The 18,249-nt window shown below is 36.5% G+C and overlaps 1 protein-coding gene across 13 annotated transcripts in view; it reads left to right on the plus strand.

Moving 5' to 3' along the window:
• RIC8B (RIC8 guanine nucleotide exchange factor B) overlaps positions 1–18,249 on the plus strand; it is a 108,488-nt gene that overhangs the window by 69,853 nt on the left and 20,386 nt on the right. For all 13 annotated transcript variants that reach the window (XR_011235764.1, XR_011235765.1, XR_011235763.1 and 10 more), the window contains 2 exons: positions 1,906–2,050; positions 10,034–10,178. Coding sequence is in view for 9 of the 13 variants with exons in the window: in XM_069491365.1 (XP_069347466.1) it covers positions 1,906–2,050; positions 10,034–10,178 (290 nt within the window). In the remaining 4 variants the exon portion in view is untranslated. The remainder of the gene's footprint in view (positions 1–1,905; positions 2,051–10,033; positions 10,179–18,249) is intronic.

The raw sequence follows: 18,249 nt of genomic DNA on the forward strand, positions 1-18,249 counted from the left end.
AGGATGTTTCCAAGGTTTTTGCAGTAAAGCAGGTGGAAGAATGGACTTACCATTTAAAGAGATGGAAAACTGCAGGAAGAGCAGGTTTGGTGGGAACATTAAGAGTTCTGTTTAGGACTTGCTAAATTTGAGAGGTCTCTAAAAGTCTGGAGGTCAGAAGCATAGAATAGAATAGCATTTACCAGGGGCTGGAGGGAGGATGGGGAGTTACTATTCAATGGGTATAAAATTTCAGTGATATAAAATGACTAAGTTCTAGAGATCTGCCATACAACCTTGTACCTATAGGTAACAATATTGTATACATACAAATTTAAGAGGATTTAAAAAAAGCAGAATCATGGGTCCCACTAAGACTTACTGAATCAGAACCTGCATTTTAACAAAATCCACAGCTATTTGGAATGTGCATTGCAGTCTGAAAAGCACTAGCCTGAGGATTAGCAGGATGGCTTCATGACACTTTAATTTGCTCTGTAATCAGTCTGTAAGTAAGGTGGCGGCAACATATTTAATATTGTATTATGTTGAATATTCTCTAGATAAATGCATCGTAGGTAATAATCATAATCCAAAAAAATGAAAGTGAGTACATTTTAATATAATTTCTGGCCTTATTTTAAGCTACTACTTTCCATAGCCCTTTGTAAAATCCTATAACACATTTCAGTGATTTAAAAAAAAAAAAAAAAGTCTGGAGATCAGAGAAGAAATCAACGTAGAGATATAATTTAGGGAGTCATCAGGTTGCAGAGACTATAAAAAGTCATAAAACTAGATGAGATCACAAATAGAGTGGGTGAAAATAATGAAGAAAAGTTGCCCAAGATCTTAATCCTTGAATATCCCAACAATTACAAGATAGAAAGAGAAAAGAGAATTGACAAAAGAGACTGAGATAAAGCAACCAGTGAGATAGGAGAACCAGGAGCGAGGTGTCTGGGTTGATGGATGGGTGAGTGATCAAATGAACAAACTAAGCAAGTTCCACAAGCCCTCTGAGGATCAGTCTATGAAACAGGGATCAAGTGTGATGTTACTACCTCCTTTGCAGGGTTACTGTGACGATTATGAATAATGTATATATACCATCTATTATAGCAAATAGCACACAGAAAGTGCTCAATAATTAATATACTTTTTATTATAAAATTAAAAAATTAGAAAACATCAGTACAGGTTTTTTTTGTTTGTTTGTTTTGTTTTGTTTTAGTAAATACAGGTTGAGTATCCCTAATCCAAAAATCTGAAATCAAAATGATCCAAAATCTGAAACTTTTTGAGCACTGACATGACACTCAAAGGAAATGCTCATTTTGGAGCATTTCAAATTTCAGATTCTTAGGTTAGGGATGCTCAACTGGTAAGTATATATAATGCAATTATTCCAGAATTAAAAAAAAAAAATCTGAAATCCAAAGCACTTCTGGTCCCAGGCATTTTGGATAAGGGATATTCAACCTATACGGAAAAGGTTACAGAACTTAAGAGAAGACAAAAATCAGTATGACTCAGTATTAAGGAAGTCTTCGTGGAAGAAAGAGAAACTTGACCCAGAATTTAAAACATATTTGATACAGGCAAATTGAGGCATTCCAGGTACTGAGATGAATGAAAACTCAGAAATGCATTTGAGTATAGCGTGGTGGTACAGTGAAGAGATATTTCTGTTCAAATGAAACCTCATTACAAGCATGAAACTATTTTAGGTCTGTTTTTTGTCGTCGTCTGGTTTTGTTTAATTTTATTTTATTTGGAAGCTAACCTTTATTTATTTAAAAAATTTTTTTCCACTCTTACAAAACTAATCCCAATAGACATTAAAAAACTGGCCAGTTGCATTGTACCATCCTCACTTACTGTAGTACCCTCAACTGATGATGGTTTTTGCATTTGTGCCATCAGGTTTTACCACCGTTGAGGGATGTGACAAATCGACCTGAAGTTGGCTCAACTGTGAGAAATAAGCTGGTGCGCCTCATGACACATGTTGACCTTGGAGTCAAGCAAATTGCTGCTGAATTCCTTTTTGTTCTTTGCAAAGAGAGAGGTAGGTTAAACTCTCTTTGCCCTCTGCTTTTATCTTCCAGAGGGAATTGTAGAAATTTAGTTAGTAGTGGCCATCTCATTACACTCCTTCCAGATTTTACATCTGTTCTATTAGAAAAGCTGAGGAGATAATAAAAATTAATAATTTAAAAGCATTTTTATATACTTCATTGAGACATACAGAAATAGATATATTGCCAAACACACTCACATTTAAATGTTTCCTTTGTATCCTTAACCTAGACTAGTCTTGAGGGGCAAGACCTAGAGCCATTATGAAAACTCTGCTTCAGTAACTCGGGGGCTACTGTTTTAATAATGAGGCACAAGCCTGGTTTAGTTCCTCTGTTTAATTCCTCTTGGAATTAGAAGTAAAAATGCATAATATGCTTGAGATAAGGGTAAAATAGTGGTAAAGAGAAATTTAAAAATAACTATACTGCAATGTCTTATAATAATACATTTTGTAATAAATACTACTCTGTAAGTATATACAAAGTGATTGTCTACTGAGATAGATCCAGCAATTGAAAGTATTCTCTAAAATTGTATGGATTGTTTACTCTGCAAAAGACAAGTTCTCCAAACAAGGAAATTTGACTAAATTATTCAGATATTCTCATCTACTTCTTTCTTCTTTTCCTACTTTACAAATGTACTGGTATAAAATCCCATCTAAGCACATTTTATATTCCACTTTTTAAAAGAACTCCAGTTTTGTGATACAGTTAATTTGGAGATGGAAAAGTTCACTCACTTTTGCAAATCTTAAGTCAGTTGTATTCTTAAACTTTAATTCTGTCTTAGGATTGTATTTAGTTCTGACTATCATAATGATAATAAACATAGCTATTATGAATTGAGAGGTATCATGTATCTGACATTCTATGCATAATCTCATTTAATTCTCATAAAGACTCTCTAAGGTAAATATTAGTTCAGTTTTATAAATGCAGTAACCTGGTACTTGAGAGCCTTTCAGTAACTTGTCCAAGGCCATGCAGTTGTTTAGGATAGGAGCCCAAATTTGCATCCTCTCATAATAATTATCATCAGCTATTATTATAGACTAGTTTAGTTAGCATCTGTTCTTTTAGACAATTTACTTGTTTCATGACTTTGAGAAAAGATTGATTTAGCATCTTGGAATTAAATGGTTAGCATAGTGCCTTATATATAGCTATTTATAAATATTGTCTGAATTGAATTGATTTTTCTGAAATCAGAAATGAGCTGTTTTTTAAAGTGTAATTATATATGTAAATACATAAATCTAAACCATACATATGTATATTCATTTTAAAAGGTTTGTCAAAATATACAGCAAAATACTACCCATTTGTTTCCTCTGAGTAGTGAGATTACTGGTGACTCTTTATTTTAGTTCTCTATATTATAATTTTTCTACAATGAATATATATTTATTATATACTATTTTAAAAGTTTTAAAAAAGGGAAAATAAAGTTTACTTTTTCTGTAATTACATATCTAAATATAATCACCTTACTGATGAGTACGTGTCATAGCAAATATGGATATGCATTTGTAAGTGGAGTTTGTTAATTTTTTTTTCATTTCAAATGGTTAGCTTGTTTCCCTTGGACCCAATATTTGAAATTTCATAGTCTTAACTTTGACCTCAAAGCCAACCTACATTAGCAAAATAATTTTTTTTCTTTTCGTGGGGGGAGACAGGGTCTCTTTCTGTCACCTGGGCTACAGTGTACTGGCATTATCATAGCTCACTGCAACCTCAAACTCTTGGGCTCAAGTGATCCTCCTGCCTCAACCTCCTAAGTACCTGGCACTATAGGCGTTCACCACCATACTTGGCTAATTTTTTTTTTTTTTTTGAGTGATATTACCATAGCTCACTGCAACCTCAAACTCCTAGTCTCAAGTGATCCTCTTGCCTCAGCCTCCCAAGTAGCTGGGACTATGCACACGCCACCATGCCCAGCTATTTTTTTTCTATTTTTGGTAGAGAGGGGGGTCTCACTCTTGCTTAGGCTGATCTCAAACTCCTGAATGCAAGTGATCCTCCTTCCTCAGCCTCCCAGAGTGCTAGAATTACAAGTGTGAGCCAGGAAAATAATATTTTTTTTAATTTGACCTGCAACAATTCTATATATAATGTGTTTTTCCCTCTGATATGATTATAAGTTTAGTAGATGTATTCTTCTGGAATAAAAATTCATTCATTCAACAAATATTTTTTGAGCTAGACTCTGGGATTATAGAAGTATATAAGATAAACAAAGTTTCTGCCCTCATATTATTTACTTTCTTATGCAAGGGTCACAGACTCAAATGCCTACAGCAGCTAGGCTGGTAATAAAAGTAAGTCAAGTAGACTAGATGTGAGATGATAAATGAAAACTGACACTTAGCTCATTGTTGGGGAGATAGTGGGTTGGGGTAGGGCAGGAAAGGGGGACTGTGGAGATAAGGAGAATGTGGCTGCTTATTTAGTGCCACCTGATTGTTACTATGAAGGAACATGTGGTCGGTGTTACCAGATGTTCCAGGTTTTTCAAGAGAAGATAGAACACTCGATTTTTACATAAAATCTCTTGGGTTTTAGATGTTGTCAACTAATTCAACTTTAAAACCTTCTGAGGGAGGCAGGAGGATTGCTTGAGCTCAGGAATTCAAGACCAGCCTGAGCAAGAACAAGACCCCATCTCTACAAAAAATGGAAAAATTAGCCAGGCATGGTGGCACGTGCCAGTAGTACCTAGCTACTCGGGAGGCTGAGGCAGGAGGATCACTTAAGGCTAGGAGTTTGAGGTTGCAGTGAGCTATGATGACACCTCTGCACTCTGTCTCAAAAAAAAAAAAAAAAGAAAAGAAAAGAAAAAGAAAAATCAGTCTGCTGTCTACATCCAACTTAAAAATCATCAGATTTTGGAATTTGGGTTTGGAGGTAGACTATCAAAATGAAACTAATTTTAAACAATTTATCAAAGTGGCTGAACTTTTAAGAATGTGCAAAGCTAAGTTTAAAAGTGAAGGTATCTTGATCAAGGCTCAAAGGTCAGACCCCCCAAGTAGAGACAGCAAGCAGCAATCAAATTGGGTTAGGAACTCAGAGACTACATTAAGAAAGAAAACTGAAATGAGGTAAGACGCAAAGGGCAAGATTTTATGGAAGAGTAGGCACAGAAAGAACCATCCAAGTGTCTTAAATATCCATCTGTGCCAGGCTCAAATTCATCCCCAGCTGACAGTGGCCCACAGGTTAACTTGTGCTCATGCCACCAACTTGTTCTGTTGGGCCCTGACATAACTAAACTTTTATTGTCTCCGTGGAAATTGTATACTTTCCACAGGGGACCTAAAGATAGGCCTTACATTGTTTAATCAAAAGAAAGTGATTTCTAGAATAATCCACTGCCTTGATGGGGTTTCTCGCACCATTTAGCATATTAACTGCCAGTATGTGCTACACATTGTGGTGTAGGGGCTGAATTACAGAGATGAATTAGGCTTCAACTCCCTAAGTTCATAGCCCCACACCTGTAAATTTACTTTCATTTCCTTTTCAGTCTCAGAGAAATAGATAGCTCAACAGCCTCCCTTTTCTTTTGATCTTTTCTCTTCCTGTATTTGCAGACACCTTACTCCATCAGTTTTCAGCCTCTGTATTTTTGGGTTTGTTTTTTTTTTTTAACTTTCCCTATGTGCTTCCCTCAACCTATACACGTACTCATATCACTGTCCTTCACATCTTGGCATCTTTAAAGACCAGTCTGTTTTTCTTTTCAGTATTCTTACTGCCCACTCAGTCTTCAACTTGCTGCAAGTCACTCATTCCACTACCATTCCCTACCTGCTAGATTCCACTGAAGTAATGTCCCAATTACCTAATTTTCAAAAGCAATGGTTATTTTTTAGTCTTTATATTACCACATTGCTCATAATTGCTGACTCTATCGACCAGTCTCTTTGTTTCTGTGCTACCACATACTCGTAGATGTCCTTTGACTGCTCTGTTCTTTCTTTTCAGTTTCATTTGCTAACTCCTAATCTTTGACCACGTTTAATTATTGGTGTTCCCTAAAGTTGTCTTCTGGCCCCCATTCTCACTTTATATTGCTCCCTGAGTAATCTCATCCTCTCCCTTCACTTCTGCTTTAGCCTATTTGCTGAATAGTTTCCCAAATCTATGTTTCTCCAGCCCCAACGTTTCTTCTGAACTCCTGTCATGTTTATCCACCTGCCTGTGGGACATCTTCCTGAGTTTCTCACAGGTACCTCAAACTCAGGTCTAAAGTTAAATGCATTATCTCCATTTCCATTGTCCTTCAACCTTCTCCATCAACCGCTTTCTCTGTGAAAGGCACCACTGTCTATTTAGTTGCTAAAACCAGAAACTTAGGAGTTTCTTAGATTCCTTCTTTACCTATAGAACTAATAATCACCACATTATATAGATTTTACCTCCTAAATATCTCCTTTATTTATTTATTTATTCCCTCCATTCTATTCCCATACATTACCTTAGTATAGGTCCTTAAAATTATTTTCTTAAACTATTAATAAACTATTAAAATAGTTGGATCTCTCTTTTCCAGTTTATTTTCTTCAGTTTATCTTCTACATGGCTAACAGGGGGATTGTTCTAAAATATAAATATAATCTTGTCATTTCTTCTGTGTAAAGCTTTCAGTGATTCCCTGTTGCCTGCCTGGTAAAATCCAAATTTTACCTCCATGGCTTATCTCTGTAAAATATTCTAAATCTACTCCCATGTTACACTTTGTGCTTAATCACACTAAATTCTTTATTCTTGCCTGATTATATTGCACCATTTCTTGGCATATCTCCATGGCTTGGTAGATGCTGTTCCTTTTGCATGGAATGCCTTCCCCATCTGTGTTACCATGGCTTGGTAGATGCTGTTCCTTTTGCATGGAATGCCTTCCCCATCTGTGTTACCATGGTGAGCTTTTACTTATCCTTGAAGATCAGCTTAAGTATCATCTCTGTGAAGACTTCTCAGACCATCCCAGGCAGAGTAATTATTCTCTCCTTTGGGCCATTTTTACTTCTCTCTCTTTAATACTTTTGACATTTACTGTGTCATAACTCTGTATTTGTTGAACTTGCATTGTAGCCTTGAGTTTCTTCAGGTTGGAGATCATGTCTTATTCATCTTTGGATCCCCAGTGCTTAACAAAATACCTAATAGATAGCAGGTCCCCATAAATGTTTCATAGAAGAGTAAACGTTTGTGTTCTCTATAAATTCAGTTGGGTGAATATACTGTCTTGTGTATTTCTCCATATAAAGGAATAATTTCAGTACACTATCGTAAGCTGCCCTAAGAGAGCCAGGTACTATGGCAGCCTAGAAGAGGGAATGATTGTAGAATGTAGAGAAGATCAGAGAAGGTCTTCGCAGAATAGGACAGAGAAATGGGAAATAGCCTTGGTGTGTATAGAAAAGATGCTAGTTCAAGGTGTGAGGAATCCACAGTGTAGGAGATGAGATTGGAAAAGAAGGCAGAGGCCTGAAGATGGAGACCCCTTTAGGACCTGTTTTTGAATTTGAGCTTAGCCTTTAGGGGGAGACATTAGAGGTGATAAAACCATATTTTTGCATTACAAAGACATCTTGGATAGTTGTGTGGAACAGGGGAATGGAGGGGTATAAGACTGGAAATAAGGACACTAATTAGAGGAAGGTACTAGTTTGGATTTCTAACGTTACAGTATTTGACTGGAAGGAAAAAGATTCTCTATGTTGAACCAAAGTATGTCTTAAATCATCTTTGTAACCTACACTGTCACAGAGTTGGCACATAATGTCTGTTCTGGTGAAAGATCAGTAAATATTATTTTCATGAAAGTGTCAGGGATTTTTACTATTAACTAGCTCCCCAATAGATTTTCTGCAAAAAAAAAAGGGGGGGGCAGTTATTTAGTATTCTGTTTACTTCTGTTTAACCTATTTTGGCCTTTCATAACCTTTGCATTCTTAAGCTATTTTAATCTTTAGCCATTTTGTTGTGATTATTGTTGCTTTGTTTTTAAGTCTATTCATTTAAACAATTTATATCATCTCAATTTAGACTTTTATAATTTCAGTGAACACTTCTTTTCTGGAACCACTGAACATCTTCATCTGTTAAAAAATAAACAGGCCTTATCAGTAATGCTTACAATGAATGATAGCATCACCTATTATCTGTAAACTACTTTGTGTGGGTTTAGATCTATGATTCTTCAGTGGCTTTGTGTCTGACCATGTCATTAAGGTCATGTCTGATCTCCATGAATATTAAGAATACCTATATACACTGAACATTCATTTCTTCCCCTAATCCCTTACTAAGGATTTCCTCGTTTAGTTAAATCACCACATCTTGAGGAGACACTGACAGGAAGAAGGAGCCCATTAATTTTATTCAGAAGGCTTTCAGATTGTACCACTGTGATCCCTCATTAAATTTTTTTTTTTTTTTCTTTTGAGACAGAGTCTCACTCTGTTGCCCTGAGTAGCGTGCCATGGCATCAGCCTAGCTCACAGCAACCTTGAACTCCTGGACTCGGGTGATTCTCCTGCCTCAGCCTCCTAAATAGTTGGTACTATAGGCGCATGCCACCACTCTTGGCTAATTTTTTTATTTTTAGTAGAGACGGGGTCTTACTCTTGCTCAGGCTGGTCTCCAACTCCTGAGCTCAAGCAATCCTCCCACCTCAGCCTCCCAGAGTGCTAGGATTACAGGTGTGAGCCACCGTGCCCCGCCCTCCCTCATTAAATTCTAATATGCTTGTATCCAGCACTCATCAAGAGTTATTACCAAAGAGACCACAGTTACCAATAGTTTTTAAGATTGAAAATGACTAGTTTCAACCTCATTTAATCTATTCATATTATTAGCCTATATTTCCTTTTTCACAGATTTCACCAGTTTGCTATATTCTTTGAAAGCAGGGCTTCCTTTTATTTATCCCCAAACCACCTATTTGCAGTGTCAAGGGAGATACCCTCTAGTTCAGGTATTTGAAAATTTAATAAATAACTCTATCTTAGAATATTCATCCTGTCTATGCCCTTCATGATTTTACAGTCTGATCATATATATATATATATATATATATATATATCTCCTTATTTATTTAATTATTTATGAGACAGGGTCTTGGTCTATCACCCATGCTGGAGTACATTGGCACAATCAGAGCTCACTGTAACCTTGAACTCCCGGGCTCAAGCAATGCTTCCACCACAGCCCCCTGAGTAGCTGGGACTATAGGCACATGCCACTGTGCCCAGCTAATTTTTTATTTTTTGTAGAGACAGGGTCTTGCTATGTTGCCCAGGCTGGTCTGTAACTCCTGGGCTCAAGTGATCCTCCCTCCTCAGCCTCCAAAAGTGCTGGGATTACAAGTGTGAGCCACCACACCTGTCAATATCCCTTTTTCTTACCCACCTGTTTCCCAACCCACTGACCCTTTCAGGTATCCAAATTCATTTTAATTGCCCTTCTCTGAATCTTCTCCAGCATTGTCTTTTTTGAGGTAAGTTATCTGAATTACAATAGTATTTCAGATATAGATTTTACTGTGGCTTTCATACACGGATAAGATAGTGTGTTATGTTTTGTTTCCTACATTTGTCTTCAGGTTGTCATTTTATCACCATTTTGTTAAAGGCTTTGATATTTTAAAAGTAAGATTTGAGATCAGAAACTTAATACATGGCCCTTACCAAGAGCCTTGCAGTCACAGCCACAAAGTGTGTTCAAAAGAGCTTTGTTTGAATTTCTAATTCCTAAAAAAAGCTTTTAGTCCTCAGAGCACATAGGAGAATTTGTAGGTAGTTTAGTATAACCACTACCCCACTTTGAAAACCTCTCAATTTAAAGGTTTACTGCCATGGCATGTGTCTCCAGCCTCCCTGTGTTGGTGAGTGGTTGGTGATTATGGTGAGCACCCAAGGATTCCTGTCTAAAACTCTATTCTGTTTTTGCAGTGGATAGCCTCCTGAAATACACTGGCTATGGGAATGCTGCAGGACTGTTGGCGGCCAGGGGCCTCTTGGCTGGAGGAAGAGGAGATAATTGGTACTCAGAGGATGAGGACACAGACACTGAAGAATACAAAAATGCAAAACCAAAGTATAGTATCAAATTTATTTTCACCTAACTATGGCTGTGCCTTTAAGTTGGTTATTTGCCTTTCACTTCCTTGTCTTTCATTTTCCAAGTGTTTCTTTCTCTTGTGGATTTGGAAGCTTTCCATTTAATGGTGTTTTTAGAGGTAATTTCATAGCTAGTGCCTTTAATGACAAGTGATTGAGAAAGGGTAATACCGCAAGAAATGTTCTGCCACATATTTCAACATGCTTATTATCCTCTCCCAAGTACTAAGAGAGCTGGTGTTTTGAGATAACTAAAAAAGCTCTATTACTATTAGCCTTCCTTTCCATAGGTTGAGATTTTGTAAGATATAACCAAGACCAAGTATATAAGTTGATTATTTGATGCTTCAGTCTTTCTCAGAAATCTAAATGTAGGTTCCATACATTCTACCTTCCCTCTTGCATAAAAGCCCTTATGAGTCAATAAAATAATGCAAGGCACATTACTATCAAAGGGAAAGAAGTCTGGCTCCACAGTGAATTTTAATCAAACACACACTTTAGGGAATCATCTTTTAACAGATACATTAGTGCACTGAATAGGTAAACCAGAGACTCTATGAGGTCTTCTCTGAGTCTAATTGTCTTTTATCCCAAGACGAACCATTTCTCCTAACTTCTATTCCCTATCCATCCTTTTCATCCCCCTCTTAACCCTCTTCCCAGGTAAATGTCTTAGTTTCCACTTATTAGGAGTTACTAGAACTCAGTTTTTTCTGGGTTCCATTACTGAACATTAGAAAAGTATACTTCCCCCTTTTGGCATTATCAGTGATGTCAACATGCTGTGTTTTTTACTGATAGTCTCTAGAGTGTGATGGGGATTATGTAATAGGTGATCAAGGACAGACAACCATTATCTGCAAAATTAAGTCCTTTTTAAAAAAATATAAATTGTGCCCTGTTGACATGAAAGTAATGGGTTGTCAGAAGGTGAAAGAAATGATCAGTCCCCTGTTAGGCAGGATGTATATGGCCTGTTTCTTGGCAAATAAGTGCTGAGTAGGTAATGTTACTTTTAACATCACAATTCTGTCAGCCTCAGCAAGATCTTGTAGAGTGTGTCCTGGCAAAAAAAGATAGCAATGACTCTAAGCAGTTTGTTCTAAGACTACCACGATTTAGATGTTATAAATTGGGTGTCTCTATCAACTATTTGAAGCTAAGGTAGAGGAATCATGTTTCTTTCTTTCCCTAATTATAGAAGTTGTCATTCTAAATTAGCCTTACTAGCTTTTTCCATTCCACAAATTATATTTCAATATCAATTTCATGTTTTACATCTCTTGATTTGAACTATTAAAATATACCACTTGAAAAGTCTTGTTTTTAAATGAAGGTAGAAATTACATTAAGCATCTCTTATATCCCAGGGTGTGTGGACACAGTCAACTATGATAGAAAACTCATGAGTACTCGTGGATGGTTGATAGCTTTGCATTTCAATGTGTATTGTTGATTTTGTTTGGTAGTGACTTCTGTAGTGGAAATAATCATTTATCTATCAAGCACTAGAATGCTACTATAACAAGGAAGAGCTTAGAGAAAACAAAAAAACACTGGATCTTTCTCAATAGTATGGGAAATAGAACTGTGTTACATTATGGAAGTGATGTTAGATTTCAAAAGACCACCTTTTGTTTAAATCAATAACTACTATGTTTGATTTTGTTACTGTCTTGGCTCTCTGTCATAGGAAGTTTCTGTACGTAGGCCTTACATAAGTAAGATTCTAATTGGAATCTTCCTCAGCCTTTGGACTTGGCTTATAATGTTCATAGAAATGGTGTGTTTAATGTGGTCAGAACAGTCATCATGGTGAAATCTTGTATTAAACACTACTCATTATAAGTATAAATATGTGTTTTTCAATTGTAACATCTTCCCTCTTCGGAAAGATTTGCATCTATTTTTCTCTTAAATCTTCTTTAAAGTGACAAAGTATGGTAGGATAGTTAATATGTTACTTTAAAATACTTTTTCAAATGATCCCTGTGGAACAAAGCACTTTGCAAGCAAGAGTACCCTTTGTGTTCTAGAGAGTGATCCACAGAGCTCAGGTAACTTTTTCCCTAAAAATTGTTATGAAAACTTTTTACCAAAATAGTCAAGCTTATAAAGTCAGCATCTAAAAGGATTGCTTACTCCCCTACCCCTTGATTGCCCTTGACCGATCAGAATTCCCAAGATCCCAATCTGCTTTTCTTTTTGTTTTTCCTCCCCCCCTCCCCCGCCACCTCTCAACCCAGCTTTTCCCGACTCTGGGAAGAACTGGGAAGAGAAGGCCAATCTGCTTCTCCTATGATGCATGTATTCACAACAGTTGCTAGTATTGGCAGAAGCAGAGAAATTACCCTTCATCCAGTTGGCCCTAGTCCCATTGTCAAAAATTTAAGTGGATTCTGACCAGTGCACCAAGGTAACCTGTAATCCTTTACTGGAATTTGAAACCAAGAATTGTACGGAGCTTACATTCAGGCTATGGGAGACAGTTAATATCACAACAATCCTTTTTGTGTCAAAATAAATGTATTTAATGGACTGGAAATGACTTTCTGCAATTAGCAACCTTAGACAAAATACACTCATAGAATCAAGTTACATGCCACATAAGTTTTTGGTGTGTGTCTAGCCAGGTTTGTTAAAAGTTTTCAGATAAACTTTGGTCCTGTATCAAAGGGAAACCAAATTTCTAAAGTCTAACTTTTATACCTGTTTCTTTGATGCCTCTGAGCACGGAGGCCCCTTGATTGTATAGGTGATAAACTATAACTGACTGATGATATGGTTTGTACATCATTCTAGACATCAATTGAAAGATGTGTGTCTAATGACATTTGGTTCATTTTAGACCAGTGACTTTCAGGCTGAATGCACAGGCATCTAGATGCTCAAAGAAGTGTCTTTAAAGTGCTGCTTTATGGAAGGGTAGGAGGAAGAGATGGCCAAAAGTGAACAGAACCCTAAGACACCTCCTTATACTCTTAACACTCCATACTAGTTCATAATCAGATCTAAAAGCTTAAAATCATTGTACTAATAAACTCAGGGGTGTTTGCTTCTTGACCTTATTTTTCTCAGCTGTAGCTGTGCCCACAGCTGTACAGATAATTTCTTCAGCACAAGGCAAGATAGTTTTTATTTGTCAAGATTTTGTTCTACTAAGTCCCATTATAGTTGTCTTAAGGGCTATATAAATAATTTCTTTCAGTTTTTAATACTTCTTGAAGTAAGTGAACCAGAAACCAGAACTTCAAGATTTTCTTTGCCCAGTTTGGTGTATTTATATATAAAATGAATTAACTAGCATTTCTAGGAACTAGAATTTTATTATTGTAAGCAGTCATGAAATGCATCTAAATTCAGATTTCTAAAAGAGTTGAAAGTAAAATCATTGCCACTTCTGCCATGTATACTGATTCTGGAAGTTTACTAGTCTTTGTGATATTTGCAATCGCATCTGTTTGCACTTTAAAAATTGAGTTCCTAATTTTTTTGCATTATCATTTAGGTTAATGGCCAGCAAGAGTCCAGGTGCATTAGCTAAACTGCAGTATTGAGCTTTGCTCCAGTTTTTATTTTCTATAAATTCACAACCATCAGTTTTCTATATCCTTTATATCAAAAGATATTGCTCTTAATCAAACAGACTAACGTAGGAAACATTTAAAAAGCACTATAATTTAAAAGCCATTTTGGAGCTTGTTTTATTGCCTAGATGCAACTTGGTATTCATGTATATATATTCAGTATATATATATGTATATATGTTTGTGAGGCTGACGCATGGTAGACAGTAAATATTAGATAAATAAACGAAAGAATGATACATTATCTTAGTTCTTTCAATTGCTAATATAATGCAAAGACTTGGATCAGGATATACTTTCATAATTTACCCTACTTCTTTAATGTGGACTCAGTGTTACCATTTATATAATTCTCAAATAACTTGAGACATTTTCAGAAATCTTTAATACCTTATATCTGAATTTAATTATTGCAAACTCCACAAAACCACCTAGTTGTTATTGTGGCTTCTTTAGTTAATGAAGATTGCATGTGCATCTCCATATTAATGATTTAACTGAATAGAATAACTCACTTCCTGGATCATCTGAGACCTTCTGGGTTATTTCTCAGCCAGTGGCTTACTTATGCTAATAAAAATAGCTGGTATTCATTTGAGTGCTTAATATGTGCCAGACACTTTTCCAAGAACTTTACAGATATTATCTAATTAATCTTCACAACAACTCTTTGAGGTAGGGTTATTGCCATTTACAGATGGGGAAACTAAACTCAATGAAGTACATTGTCCAGAACAAAAAAAAAAAATCACAAGTGGTCAGGTGACCTAACTAGAGCTTGTGGTTTTGGGGGATTCTGTTATTTTTTGAGTTAGGCAAAGCAAGCTTTTTACTGTGCTCCTCACTCTGCCTTTTTATTTTGGGGGTAAAATATGGATAACATAAAATGGATGCTTTTAACCAACTTTAAGTGTGTACAGGTCTGTGGCATTAAGTCCATTCACATTCTTTTGCAATCTCTAGAACTTTCTCATCTTCCCCAGTGAACTTCTATACCCAGTCTCCCTCTTTCTAGTACCTGGTAACCACCATTCTACTTTCTGTCTCTGTGGAATCCAGGAACTTCATATAAGTAGATTCATACACAACATTTATGCTTTTGTGATTGGCTAATTTCACTTAGAATAATGTCTTCAAAATTCATCCATATTGTAGCATGTGTCAAATTTTCCTTTTTCAGGCTGAATAATATTCCATTGTATGTATATACCATGTTATGTTTCTTCATTCACCCATCAATGGTTACTTGGGTTGCTTTTACCTTTTGGCTATTGTGAATAATGCTACTGAACATGGTATACCAGTATCTATTCAAGTCTGCTTTCACTTCTCTTGCATATATACCCAAAAGTGGAATTAATGGATCACATGGTAGTTCTGCTGTGTTTAATTTTGTTGAGGAACTGCCATACCATTTTACAAAGCAGCTGCACTATTTTACATTCACATCAACTATGCACAAGGGTTCCCTTTCCTCCACATCCTCACAACATGTTATTCTTGGGGTGGGGTGTGTTTCAATCATAGCCATCCTAATGGGTGTGAAGTCAGAGCTTGTGTTTTAACTGCTACTATATTTTGCATCAAAGCCAAAGGGAGAGATGAATTTGCCCTTCAAATAGTGTCCATTCTCAGAGCATCTGTTATCTTTGATGTAACCAAAACAAGAGAAGGAAAATGTACCCTGATATCCCTGAAAACCCAAAAGTTCTCTTTGATTCATTTTACATCAGTAGATATTCACGTGTACCTGTCAGGTGGTTCTGGCTCTGGCTTCAGTAAAATACATTCAGAATCTAGTCGCCCCTAATTGCCATCACTGCTACCACTCTGGTCCAAGCTAAAATTCTCTCTCTCCAGGATCATTTTAATAGCTTTCTCACTTACTGCTTCTACCTTTGTCCCTCTTCATTTTGTTCTCAACAAAGCAGCAAATGTGATCCTTATAAAACATAAGTTGGCCTACGTCAACTGCTCAAAAGTCTAAAATGACTAAAAACCAAAGTCCTCACGATGGTATACTTGAACCCTTTCTTGCTGTGCTGTCATCATGATGATCTCTTCACTACTGGTCATGTACTCCAGACATACTCCTACCTGAGGCCTTTGCATTGCCTACTTCTGCTGGGAATGCCTTTTCTCCAGATAGCTATCATATCTTATTCACTCACCTCCTTCAAGTCTTTACTCAAATATCACCTTCTCGATGAAATCTGTTCTGTCGCCTTACTAACGCTTGCTCCTGCCTTATATTTCATTCTTTTTTTCCCCACAGCATTTAGCACCTTCTAAAAGTCCAAATAACTTACTTATTCATTAAATCTGTTTTGTCCCATTAGAAGATAAGCTCCATGAGGGAAGAGATCTTTTTTTTGGTCTGTTTTTGTTCATTGAGGTATCCCCAGAATAGTGCCTGGCACCCAGTAGGCACTTGGTAAGTTTTTGCTGAATGAGTTATTGAATAAATTTGAGTTACTCAACCCATTCTAAGTATTAGAATACCAAAATAATTGTGTTTCCTACCCTTAGCAGGCTCCACATCTAGATGGGGAGTGGGAGCCAGGGAATGGAATTCAAGAAAATTAGGACATGGTAAATTTCCATTTTGTTCTTTGTATTGTTTTAGGGGGTAACCAAATATTCTGAGTTTTTCCTCTAGAAAGACATTTTTAGCTTCATTCCTATATAACATCTCCTTTCCCACCACACCTGCCCCCTTTTCTCATCTTGGCTTACAAAATGCCTTTTCCTTAAAAACCTGAACCCTTTAGTAGAGATTGCGAATTATCAGCCAATAGGCTAGATTTAGCCTGCAAGTATGTTGTTTGGCTTGCGCCGTATAATATTGATTATTTGGTCTGTGTTTTGCTTTTTGTTTTACACAGTGCTTAATTACTTGCCAACATTTAGAATTCAGATATTTTTAGATGAAAATCTAGATTTCTGGCTTCTTTTGAAAAATCGAAAGTTCTGATAACTTAGGGCCTGCATTCTCACATAGCAGCCAACTGATGGAATTGAGTAGCTGCACTCAACTCTTCATACCAGGCATAAGCTCCTTTGGTTTGACAGCTTATCCTATTCATTTATCTTAACCTGCCTAGTTCCTGTAGGGATTTGACTTTGTAGTCCCTTCTTTAACCAGGATACTCGGAGTAAAATTTAAACCATACTTCTTAGAGATTGAATTTTCACATAGCTGAGGGAACTTTTAATGTATCTTCTTTTGTTAAATGACCTAGTCATTTAACAACACTGTTGATATTGGCCAGATGTAGCAACAATTTAAAGAGCAGGCAAAAGACTTGAAATATAGTTCAAGCTTTTATACATGTGTTCATTTGCACATACCTTTTTAGTATGTCTTAATCCTTCTGTCTCCAGGCCCATAGCTGCCTGTCAGTTCATATAATGGTTATATAATATATAATTCATGGTGAAATACCACAGGTAAGAATTTAGGCACTTCTTGTCACCTAATTGGAAGTTACAAATAATGGGATTAGAGTGCCAGGAAGATGGGATAGGAGAACAGATACAAAGTGGAAGAAATCATAAATATAATTTACCGAATAAAATGTCCACCACAGTGTCCTTAAAGCATCTTAAGACTCAATGTTAACATCCTGAAACCTAGAAAGTCAAGTCTGAGAGTGTACTACTTGAGGTTGTAAACATGCCAGGTGTTGGTTCAACCAAAAATAATCTATTTCATGAAATCTCACATCATTGTTGTCATAGTGACTACTATTTGTTTTCTCTTCCTCTTCTGGGTAGGGAAACTACATGAGATTCTAGTTTGAAGAGGGGAACAGGAAGAGAGACAGTGTCCATCTGCCTTCTGCCGCAGCACATTGGCATTTTTCCTATAAGAATGACACAGTTTGGTGCCCTAACTTGTGTTTTCTGTAGCTTTATGTTCTTCTGAGTATCAAGGGGAAAATGTCTTTTTAAAGGAAAAAATGAAACCTGAATCCCTGGAGCAACTTTGGGGGGTTGTAATATTTTACTCCATGGGTAAAGGATGAGTTCTTATTCTGTAAGTAATGAATTTCTGGCTGCTGCTTTTACCCTGAGATAGCAAAGAATTTTGTTACTTTGTAATTTCAGGGCAAGATGTTAAATCATTTTAGCAGCCAGGGAACTTGTGGTCAAGTGGAAAATGGACATGATTTCCACTAAACTCTTAAAAGAACCAGGAAAAGAACTGAATGTGTCCTAATCCAGGAATTCATATCCTGACTTTGTATGCTGTGGTATCCACAATACCACAGAGCTTACCAGTGTGTCCTTCTGACACATTTTTCCCCTGAGGAGCATGATCACTTGTGCAAATGTCATTATATCCTAAAACAGTCTACAGACCTGATTTTTTTCAAATCACACATCCATTGAATTTGAGGAGAGAAGCCTTCTCTCAAGAGGCAAATGAGCATGATCTACATAGTTAATACCTCT

The sequence above is a fragment of the Eulemur rufifrons genome, chromosome 16 (genome assembly GCF_041146395.1).
Source record: "Eulemur rufifrons isolate Redbay chromosome 16, OSU_ERuf_1, whole genome shotgun sequence".
NCBI classification, from domain to species: domain Eukaryota; kingdom Metazoa; phylum Chordata; class Mammalia; order Primates; family Lemuridae; genus Eulemur; species Eulemur rufifrons.